This window comes from Toxotes jaculatrix, chromosome 16, assembly GCF_017976425.1.
Source record: "Toxotes jaculatrix isolate fToxJac2 chromosome 16, fToxJac2.pri, whole genome shotgun sequence".
Classification (NCBI taxonomy): domain Eukaryota; kingdom Metazoa; phylum Chordata; class Actinopteri; family Toxotidae; genus Toxotes; species Toxotes jaculatrix.
Window position 1 is genome coordinate 22496556 of NC_054409.1, and position 12167 is coordinate 22508722.

General features: G+C 41.1%; 1 protein-coding gene across 5 annotated transcripts in view; it reads left to right on the plus strand.

The window, feature by feature from the left end:
- Positions 1-12167, plus strand: part of mast4 (microtubule associated serine/threonine kinase family member 4) — a 76834-nt gene that overhangs the window by 13136 nt on the left and 51531 nt on the right. For all 5 annotated transcript variants that reach the window (XM_041059218.1, XM_041059220.1, XM_041059221.1 and 2 more), the window contains exons 2-3: positions 734-887; positions 5974-6107. In XM_041059218.1, the coding sequence (XP_040915152.1) occupies positions 734-887; positions 5974-6107 (288 nt within the window). The remainder of the gene's footprint in view (positions 1-733; positions 888-5973; positions 6108-12167) is intronic.

Here is a 12167-nt window from a genome sequence, read left to right on the forward strand (position 1 = left end):
CACCCTACCAAAAAAAAAAAAAAATCCTCCTTAATAGTTCTGGGATCATGATTCATCCTGAAGAGAAGCAGAGAGTATTTCCTTCCACCTAATGCTCTGAGCCATTTATATGTCTTTGTATTCTCAGGGAGGGCCTCTTCCTCACATCTCTGGGCATTGTTATGTGGCCTAAGCGTCATGTAAGGTCGTTATCTTCTTAGAATACAAAAGGTTGGCGTAATGTGTTGTTGTATTTTTTTTTTTTTTTTTTTTTTATGTCACGTTCCTGGATTTAGGCATTTGCAACCGAAATGTTTCTCATCCAAAATGAAATGACCATGGGTGTGGAAACTTTACGAGACTTGGCTTGAGAAACTGACTTTTTTTTTTTTTTTTTGCTAAGCTATGAGCAAGAACACAATTTGAGGGACACCCTGGGAAATACCCCTCCTACACCGTTTGAGAAGTTGAGCCCTGCCCTTAGGGTTGCCTAAGATTTTTAGATTTGCAATTTTGTTTCTCGTGGCTCTAACATCATCCTCCCTCCATGACAGGCTCTTGTAAATTTCTGTCGTCCTAGATTTTTAACTTGTGTTCATTTCTGACGTTTCACCTGATACTTGATCAGTGTTAAACATATATTTTCAAGAATGAATGTTTTCCATTGCAGATAGTAAATGGCTGGTTTATTTATTGTTTAACGCAGTTTTCAGGCAAAAATTAAGAACCTGCTTTTTTCTGTCTTCTTCTCTAGTTGGACAACATCCTCTACCCTCCCTCCAGGTCCCTCAGGAAGTCCAGTAACCCAGACCTGACTCATGGATTAAGTCCTGCTCTCAAATTTAAACGACATCTCAGTGAGGATGGAAAACACGTTCGAAGGAGGAGCCTGGGGGGTGGTCTCACAGGTAATAGTTTTATATATGGGCTGTGTATTAGTTTCTCATTGTGTGTGTGTGTGTGGGCTGGTTGAGACTCTTCGATTGGCACATTTATAAGCAACACCAGCACATTTGTGGTGTGAAGTTTGTAAAGTTTCAGCTACGACAGCTGCTTCTCTCCTGATCCTTGTTTTCTTAATTTTCCATACAGTTGTAAATAAGAGTTTCTAAACGTGGCAAACACATGATCAATGTATGAATATTGAATATGGTCTCAGTTCAAAATGCTTTTTAATGGCTCTCATGTTTGATAAGATTCATGTGAAATTTGATTTATTTATTTTAGTCCACTTGGGACAACGTCTTGCAAAGTTGAAATATATTAGCCTGCTGTTTACAGTAGAATTCCTGTAAAGCCTGATTTATCTTCTCTGTCGTTAATCTTGCTGAATGTAACCAGACATTAATAAAACATTTAAAGTATTCGGTAACCAAACATGCAAGTCCCTCATCAAACCGCTCGCTCACTCTCCCTCCTGAAACTCTCTCACCTTTAGAGTTTCCCCACAGCGTGAGGATTTATTTGCAGTGGTCGACCCCAGAGGGAGAAAAATGATTTATATTAATCCTCATCACATTAATGGCCACAAACTAGTGACCGTCTATCACTTATAAAATACATAGATGCTCGTTAATGGGGTCTAAAGAGTAACTTGACCCAAATCAAAAACATGGTTTCCCTCTTATTTTAAGTCATATCCAGCCACGGACATAGTTTTGTTTTTATTTACAGTAGTTTTTTGAGCTCTCACTGACGCGTCCCACCTTCCCAATGCAGATGGGATGATTGTAAAATAATGTGCAGAGTTCAAAGCAAAGAAACTTGAAAACTGTGTTTCTAGAGGCTGGCTCAGGGAAAGAAATTCTCAAGGACATGCTTTGAAATTAAAAAAAAAAAAAAAAATTCAAATGTCTCTCTGCCTTCAGTAGAGATAAACACTGGCCATCTGTCACTTAAACCTGGATCTGAAAAAGAGAGGATGCAACAATGGCAGTGTCACACTTGGCAGGACACCATTCAAAAGTGCATCAGAGATAAGTTTAATGAAGCCAATGGGATTACATCATTATGTGCAAACAGCAGACACATGTCAACAAACATGATTTCATCCAAACCTGTGCAGCCTCAAGGTTTCAGCACCGTATTTGCCAACATTTAATGTGGATTTAAAGAAAGTGAAAATATATTTTCCCAGTCATCTTCTCACCGTGAATGATGAGGTGCTACAGGAACAGTTGGAACGGTTTTGGTAATTTCACATGAGAGATTTCTCATCTTCTGTGCCGCTTTGTCAGTGCTTCTCTCACGGCTTTGAGAGAGAGTGGGAACACATTTGGAAGATTTAGCTGCATTCATATCAAAATGTGATGATAGCTGTGGGGTTGTTTGCTCATGGTGCCAGGCCTCTCTCACTCGGGTCTGATCAAACCACATCCCCAGAGTCCAGATGAAGCAGGTCAGCTGAATTTCCCGGAGTGTTCTCAGCTTCTCATGGACATGGAAACATGGTGGTGAGAGATTTCAGATTTGTCCAGCCACACTTGGTCTCTGGAAATAAGGAAGAATACGTCAGCTAACAAGCATTTTAACTACTTGGTTTACTGTCAGTAGGACTACGTTTTGTGTGTCCTCCCATAATGAAGCCTGCTGTGTTGGGGAATGTGTGAAGTCAGCTGAGGGTGCACTGAATTGTAATTGTGTGAGGATTTGTGATTTAAGTTGATTGGTAGGTAGCAAATCCTGCAGCCAAGAGTTAAACAATGCAAGCTGCATTACCAGATTTAGTATATATAGCCAACTCCCAATAACAGCAGATCTCTAATAGCTGGGAAAACTAGGAAAGAGAAGAGCAACAAACTGTGAATAGTTCAGTGTACAGTTTGAGTCTGTACGATGGACGGGGATAGATGGACGGGGGTCTAGCTCACATGAGCATAGATGCATTGCTGCCTCTGGACTGTGACAGACGGACGGCTCTTCTGTTGTAACTGCAGCCTTGTTTACTTCCATTCAGAAAACTGAAAAACCCACAGGCTGATGTTTTACATCAAGTTTGTGCTTGCTGTTTGGACGGTACCTTAGGGCACATACTTGTTTTTTTTATATGTTTAATAAATATAAGGCATAAGAGGAATAAAGACAGTTTTTCTCCCGATGAAGAGAAAAAAATAGACTTTTATTGAGAGTTAATGCAACTTGCCTTGAAAGACAGAGCCTCGTTTACATGTTGAGTGTGAAATCCAGCATAGCACTTCCCCTGTGTGTAAAGATTTTTGATTTGTTCCTTTGTTATAGTTCACATCATAATTCATGCAGGCGTGGTGCACTTTAAACAGGGGCACCTGCACATGGTCAAGAACAGAGCGGTCTGACCTTGTAAATACCTGTGTTGAATAAAAAAAACTTTACTCTCTAGATACTCTACTTTCTAAAAGTGTTGATTAGTGTCTGACGAGAGACTTCCTTTATGCCGGGATGTGATGGGCTCTAGTGAGGAAAACATTTGCCAGTAAGGAAGGAAGAACCACAATTTTCCCTCCTCATCCTGTTTGGTCTCCCTTCAGTTCTTGGTTTTACTGCAGTGATCACAGTGAGGTTGTGAGGATATGTGAACTTACCGTATTTATTATGTAGAGGTCTGCCTGAGCCTCTATAAATTCTGTCTGCACACTGCAAAAGAAAACCGAAAGCATGTTTTCAGTATTTGAGTCTTTGAGTTTTTTTTTTTTTCCTGGTATGTATCATCATCTGCAGAGGAGTGAGAAAGAGCACAGCACTTGTGGCTAAAATTCATGGGGGCAGTGTTAACTCAAATAAAGCAAGAAATTAAAAAAACAAAAAACAATAAAGGCCAGTGAGGTTTCACCCCATGAGAATTTCTTTATCATCTGACAACAGTGAAGGCAGACACCGTGTCTCCTGTTCCCTTCTATCTCAGGTAAGTGTCAAGTCTGCAGATTTACTTTCATATGGGAGTGAAATAGAAAGCAGTGAATCTGCCTGGATGTTGGGAAGAGACTCTCAGAGGTCTAAAACACAACACTGTCCTGAATAAAAATGTTCAAAAGTAATTTGTAGCATACATATTTTGTAGTAAATGGGATAGTAGACACACAAAAGGTCTGCAGTGTGTGATCACAGATGATTTGTTAAATATTTTAAGAAGTCATTTAACGTCTCTCTCTGTGCAGGGTTTTGAAAATACAAAGACTTCAAGAATTTCAACTTCTGCAGTTTAAAACCGTTTGTTTATTTTTCTGGGGCCTTTCATGCCTTTATTGGAGAGTCGACAGTAGGAAGATGACAGGAAATGACTGAGGCCGAGGGAGAGACAGGTTCCCTGCTGGACTCAGACCAAGATCATGTCACTGATCATTGCAGTTCATGATTAGCGGCTTAAATCCCGACTCGCCCTGTCACCCCTAAACTGTGTGTTTGTAATGTAAGACATTGCATTTGTTTAACGTTATTATACTGCATTTACAAAACACTGGAGAAAAATGCTGATTCCAGATCTGTAAATCGCCACCCACACCTCTGAGTGATGGATGAGATAAATGCATCTCTGCAGGTTGTTGTTTGTCAGCTAAATGACTTGTTACTGATTTTATCAGGGCAGAACAAAACAAAATACCATAAATCATTATTTACATGCAAAATCCCTAACAGGCTTTTTTTTTTTGAAATCCTCTGAATTTTTAAAATCTGCAGAATACAACATTGGGTTGCCGTTCTCTTACATGAGCCGCAGACTGAATTTGACTCAGTGCCATTGTCTCAGAAAATGCAAAAAAAGAAAAAGGAAAGGAGATGAAAGCAGATAGCAGCTTCAGGCCACACAAGCTTGAGAAATTCCCTTTGTGTGTGTAGCAGTAGTCTACTTATGTTCCCTTCCTTTACTGTGTCAAGACTGTTAATCCCCTCCTGTCTCCCGGAGTGTTTACTTAAACAGGAAATGGAAATATACACGTGGATAAAAGATGACAACACTTCTGCGAATGATTTTTCATTTCACGGAGCGCCAGTGGTCCAATGTGATCTGCTAATTCAGATGCTGAGGCTGTTTACGCTGTGTTTTAATCTTTGCCTTGCCTCGGTGTCGGTGTCCTGGGGTTGCAGGATAAAAGAGGATGGATGAAAGTGGATAAAAGATAGAAGCAGCGTTTGGTGCCATCTAGCTGCCAGGCCTGGGAGCTGAAAATGGAAAAAAAAAATATTCTTACTCAGCTGTTCCTGTTGTTAAAACCTGTTTGTGCTTTTTATTTACTTACCTTCACAACACTTTGAGGTGTGCTGGTGCTGTGGTTATGTAATGTCAGGATTGTCAGTGATCTCTTAATGGGCTTTCACCTCCTCTGGCCTAATTTAACCCTTTGACTTCCTGCCTGGTTTCAAAGGGTCAGGGGCTTCACCTTTACACTCCTAACAGGAGCGGACAGCCGGGATTATCTTATGTTACAAGCACGTCATTCGACCTGCACTACTACCATCTTGTTGTGGAGTGCGTCACTATTTATCCTATGACTTACAGTACTTTGGATTTTTACAGTAATGTGTCAAAGCTTGTTGACAACAGCAGGGTGGTGGAGACAGTGTTCAGATCCTATATGTGAGTAAAAGTACAAATACATTAATGTAAAAAATACAAAAAGACGTCACTATGTTCAAAACCCTAAGTATTATCAGGAAAATGTATTTAAAAGTACTCAAAAGCAAAGCTGCTCATTATGCTGAAAAATGGGTCCTGTGTCTGGTAAATTACTGTATACAACAGATTTTTTAGTTCAATATTTTAATCTGGAGGTTCCCAACTATCTGAGGCATTATGAGTCAATAAACGGGAGAGGAAATAATATTCTGCTACACAAATTTATTTTATTTTTTTGTTATGGTTATTGGACACATTTTACCTGGAGAACTTATTTAAATTAAACCATCTGATCTGAAAAGTAGCATGAAAGGGAAGAGCTGAGGGCTTGAGCTACCACTGGAACTCTGTGCGCTCTGGTCAGTATTTTTCTTAACTGATCTCATCCTGTTGTTCCCCTGCAGGAAAGTACCTTCTGCTGCCCACCAACCCCCAGCAGACACCGACGGCATGGCAGCCGTCATCTGAGATCTCTAACCTGGTCCGTATGTGTTCCCTGAATCTCGGAAAGTCGGACCCCTCCCTCACCTCCAGCCTGGTGAGTGCTTCCTACATCATGACCCCCACCCACCCACCCATCACGATACTCTGTGCCATTACCTCATCCTCTGAACAGAGTTGGGTCAAAACAGAAGCGGCTCTGTGTGAATTTCACTGAGCCAGTTATGTTAGGTCAGGATCATTTGCATAGAACCACAATATCTGAACATTTATGGGAACCTGGGCGTACTTTCCAAGAGGATATTTCTGAATGTTTCCCCCACGGATATAGATGGTCAAAGGTAAAGGTGGTTGTCACAGTTCAGCCCTGGAAACAGAATAACAGAATTCAAACAGTAGTGTGAAATAAATATAAAATGCCCACAACAATATGGATGTACATATTTTCAGTAGAGATCCCTGTAAACCAATCTCTGCTTGGATCCTACTAGAAATAAATCACTTTTTTTTTTTTACAGAGACATAAAGCACCGCAGGAACGTTTAAATTCCTGTTCCAACTGTATGAACCTTAATTTCATATTTGTTTGAGTTGAAAAATGCTTATAGTCAAGCACTGAAGTGTAATTGCTAAAGCAAACTGTTAAAGAAATGTAAATTAGGCAGTGAGGATTAGGCAGTGATCTTATTAATATAAGGATCATAATTCAACAAACAAAATAATTTTACTATGTCTAACCTATATACACATAAAAGCAAAACCACTTAGATTGTTGCCTGCCTGTTTAAGTTACAGGTTTTCGTGCATTTTAAGTCTAAATGCTTAAAAATGTAAAGAAAAAAAGGAATAAAACAGAAAAATAGTCAAAGACATTCTGTAAGGCCCTGAGTGCATCCATAGTTTGGACCGAGTGAAGTCATGAAGGCAGACGACCTTCAGCGTGGATGTACTCTGTTCTTTCAGATGACACGGATAGATACCGTGAGGTGCTCTGTCGTGATCCCGTTGGAGTGAGATGCGATCAAAAGCAGAGGCTAATCCAATGCTGTAAATCTATGACTCATTCCCCGTGTGTGCGTGGTATCGGTTAGAGAAAAGGTTAATGTAATAGATTGAATGTGAAGCTTGTGTGTGTGTGTGTTTGTGTTTGTGTGCTGCTTTCAGAGTAACTGTGAGGGTATATTTTGGTTAACTGACACTCGCACCATTAGTGATCTGAGCGGGTCGACCCAGAAAAAGGCGCTGTAACCTGAACCAGAGGAGCTCTAACTCATGACATCATGAGTTACCGTGTTTACACCAATAACACAACGCAGACACCACAGTGTGCGATCCTGATCACTGAGTGAAATACACAACATTAATGACTTTAAATAACAACTGAAGGCCTTTCAGGTGATTTTAATGACTTCATTTTTTTAAAATCTAACTGCTGGTTTGTTTTCCAGTACAAGATATCTCAGCTCACTCCCTACACTGGGGGGCACTAGTGTATTTTCAGTATTTGGAACTGAACTACAACAGATCCTTGTGTTTGTAAAAGCCGCAAATTAATCCCTTTGGCTATTGTGCTCTCCAGAGTGAATGAATGCATGCTTTCCTGTAACATAATTGTCCTTCAGTGGATAAGCCATCCAATCGATGTGCTTATTCCATTTGAGTTTTTCAGCTTAAAGACTCGAATAAATCTCTGAGTTTGCCAGAATTTTACAGTGCTGTGTTTTACTGATACCTGTGTGTATTTCTTTTTCTCTCTGGTCATTAACGGAGAACACAGGGTCAGAGTTCATAGGGATTTGAGTATCTTGCTCAAGGACACTGTCGTAGGAAGGATAGAGGGTCTATGGCCACATGCGGTTTGTCCACGTACCCAGGAATGAATGGAAAAAAAAAAAAAACTCTGTCTGTCTAGATGGATTTTCATGCACCTGCCAAGATGTATAATCAGGTCACATTGGTAATACGGGGTATCTGATATGAAAGTGCACCTGTGGCTCTCAGATTCAGTACTCCTCACTCAGGTGAGGCTGTAAGGTCGTGGGGACCCAGGAGCCTAATACAATTTTTATATCAGTCCTCATTCAGCAAATGGGACCACAGATACAGGGTTGAAATTGGGCTTGTCACTAAGAAGGGCATCGGGGTGCGGTGCATCGTGTGCCTCCTCCACCTCCAAAGAAACATGAGCCTGATTAACAACTGGTGCTGCGACGTGAGAAGGTTCATTGTGAACATCGAGAAATATTTTCACAGATTGCAGTTTTACACAAGGGACTTTTTTTTTTTGTTTTGTTTTTTTTTTGTTTTGTTTTTTTGTTTTTGGCAGCATGAAAATCTTACGCAAAACTGTAACTATAAGTGTAACTGTAACTGTAAGTCTGCCCAGAAATGGATTAGGTTTACATTATTGTTTTGATAATTGTGTAAATATTCCTGTTTCTAATTTTTTCCCCACATGTTGTAACGCTGCAGTCTTTCCTTTGTAAACTGTAGCATCTGGTCAAATATCTCAGTGGATCATCTTCATGTTTCTCTGGTCTGCAGCTCAAATGTTATCTTGTGCTTATTCTTATTCTTAACGCTGTTTGCATGTCCCTGGCGGCTCAGTGGTTAGTGCCATGAGAAAATGAAATGCTGCTTACTGCTGCTCAGACACTGTCTTGTGTAAACAGGAGCTGTTGCTAAATCTTAACAGCATCTTTTGGAGTTCACCTCAGGGGTTCATCTGCAGCCGTTGCATTATCCGGTCCTCAGAGCGAAAAAGAGAAAAGGAAAAAAAAAGATGGTGAATTGGTTGACCTTGTGAGAGGAGAGAAAGACACAAACACCACAGCTTCTAGCCACTGAATAAAAGGTGCTTCTACTCTTTCTTTTCCTCTTAGATATTTAAATCTCAAGTAGGAAATGTTGGTCATTGTTAGTCCCTTTGTCTCTGTTTTGGGGGAATTATTCCGGAATATAAAATAGGATCCCAGCAGCATCTTCAGCGTGTTAGTTATGTAGACTGGGTGGCATTTGTCATTTGTAATGATGGTTATATTACTGCAGAGCACACCAGTCCCTGGCCTTAGTGGCAGTGAATGAATGGAGGGCTGCCAGCAAACAGACTGTGTTGCTGCATCTCGAGCGCCGAGCTTCAGATTGTTGTCAGTTCTGACCACAGTCACATTTGGCAGAAATATCCACGTATGAAGAGATTTAATTGGCTGCTCGGTTTTCAGTTTGAAAAACGGGCAATTTTGAAATGTGACTTTTTGGTCAGGCAGTATTTTTTATTTGATTTGATTTTTTTTTTTTTTACTAGAAACATTAGAAAAGTGCCAAAATTTAAAACAATAAATTGCTTCCAGGAAAATGTTGAGATGTAAGATTTGAGATTGTGTTCCTCATTATGTTACAGAGCAATACTCACTTTACGTTGCCTCAAATTTCTCCAGTCACTAAAGAAGCCAAAGGGTTTGTGTGGGTGAAATCTCTCACAGCTGTTGACAGTCGGATATTTTGTGTTTAAAAACCGCAGCGAGACGAGACGTCCATTTTACAACAATGCGTTCCAAATAATCCATATTAGACTGCACGTCTCTGTTCAGTAGTTAAACTGTGCTCAAGTTCTCAATAATGTAAAATACACATAATAAGAATATGACTATTATTTATCAGTCATTGTCCTACTCATCCGTGCCTTCATTGCAGGTTTAAGACCCCTGTGGTTCTGTCAGCCATGCTTCCCCCCCCCTCCCTTCGCTTCACAGGACTCCTGTTATTCTTTTTCGCCTCTTTTCCTCCTCTTTGCTCCTCCATCGTGCCCCTGGGTGTGCATGGCTCTTTGACTAGCGTGGCACATCTCTCTTGACTGTGATGCTCTTTGGCAGAAAATCAATACTTCACTTCTGGTGTGATATGGAGATAAGACTGTCATAATCCTGATGTTGTGCCTTTGTGGACTCTCATTCTCCCTCATAATCGAAGTCACTGATGTCCTTTGCTGATATCACTGTTTGTTGGAGCAGTTTGTTGTTGCAAAGGAAGGAACTACAGGTTAATATACGGTGAACAAGCTGTCTTTTTTTTTTTTTTATATTCTCTGAGATCTATGTACCATTATCCAGCTACCTGCCCACAAAACAACAGAGTGGACCTTTGTGTCTCTTAATTTGACAGCATATCTTGTTTTTGTTTCATGTCACTCTTGCTAAGGCAGTTGCGCTTTGAGACGCTCGGCCTCTGTCGTCCGCTCCGCGAACGCCACAGCGTTAACGCACAGTGAAACTTTGCGTCTCTGTGAAAGAGTGGACTCAAGCTGACGTCTTTTTCATCTCGTGAATGCATACGTTTACGCGGCTGTTCCAGTTTGTTCAAAATCGAAAAACTGGAGAAGAATTGAGAGTGATGCGTTGCAGCCATTGGTTCTTCTTGGTTGCTATCTTTGTGCTTGTTGTCAAGGTTAAAGACTCGCCTCATCCATTGGGAGGTTGGCTCTGCAGGGTTTTATCATGGCTGGATATTCTCACTCCTTCGGCTTTGGACAGATGGATTCTTTGCACTGCTTTGTATGGAGGGAATTGACTCTTTCTTTCCTTACCGCTCTTCACAGGCCATGTCCGTCCTCCGCCTGCCTCACATCTACAGGTTGCCTCTTGGTCTGATAAGCTCAGGCAGAGCAGAGGCTGTGGGTCGCTCAATCAGCGCTCTCTGCATGCTTTCAGAGCCAGATCTCCCTTTTTTCTCCAGAGGCAGAGGAAACAACCTTAGCTGCCCATCTGCCGGGAGGAAATGAGTCACAGACAACCCCTGGACTCTTCCCACAGGCGATTCTGTGGCCCTGCTACAAGGCCACTGGCACAAACAGTCTGCCTTCATGGCTTCCCTGAAACCCACCTCAGAGCAGCTTTACTTTGTGGGATTTTTTTTTTTTACTAATAACTGCTCACTTTTTTTTTTTAAATTTATTTAAAATGAAAAAATGCCAGAAAATAGTGAAAAACACCTGTCACAATTTTCACAAGAAAACAAATGGCTTTTTTTTTCCTTTTCCACCCAAGACATTCAATTTACTTTGATATAAAACACAGAAAAGGAGCAAAAAAAAAAAAAATCTCATTTTAGAAACTTGAGCCGGCAAATATTTGATATTTTTCTTTGATAAATGGCGATTTTTTTCAATCATCCAATCTTCTGTCATTTTAAGACTCCATTAAATAATTTAATGTTTCAGTGCAGGGATAGTGGCTGCAGTGCTTGTTACAGAAATTATACAGCAGAGAAAAAGAGACTTTCTGTATTGAATAAGACAAATGACCCCTCCCTTGTGTTCCTGCAGCTTTTCATCTTCATTATTAGTCCAGTGTGGAATTTTCTAAATTGTTCCTCTGAGCGGCACTGACTCGAGACTAGTCAGTTGAACATAACAGGATTCTTTAATTCCCTCAGGTAATCTGGAGGGCATTGTTCAAGCTGAAAAAAAGTTGACTACTGTAATCCTCGTCCTCTGAGGTTTTAAGGGGTTTATTCAAAAACAGCCCGATGACTCGCGCACGGTCCTGGGCTTTCTACTCGCGGCTTTCTTATCACAGCGCAGCAGCACAAACGACTCTCGCCCCGGCCGCTGCGACACATCGGCTTTCTGTTTTACAGGTTTCACGGTGGGAAAAAGTTGATGCAGTGGTCACCTGTCTGCCACCTCCTCCTCCGCCGACCGTGGTCGTGGGTATCTATCATCCCACCCAGGCCACACTCTCTAAGAGAAATCATTTGAGCTTGGCTGGAGATGAGGAGAATGGAAGGGGCCCACTTAATATTCACAGAGCAGTACCACAGTGAATGGAAATGAGTGAGAGAGGGTGAAAAAAGAGGAGGGAGGGGGGCAAAGAAAAACACAGACTGAAACAGAATGCAAAATTGCAGGATAGAATTGGCAGCGCGGCATTGGAAACAACTTATTTTCCGAATGTTTATCATTCAGGAGGGTGCGGGGACACTGAATTAGAGAGTGTGAAAATCTGTGGTCACTCTGTGCGGAGCTGTACGAGACGGAAGCGGCGCGTGAAATTGTTGGAAATTGACACAGGATATTCAGTTGTGTACATGGCAGGTTTGCGTGGGGACGTGCGATTGATTTCAGCACGATAATGATTTGAGTATTGGGTGGTTTGGAATG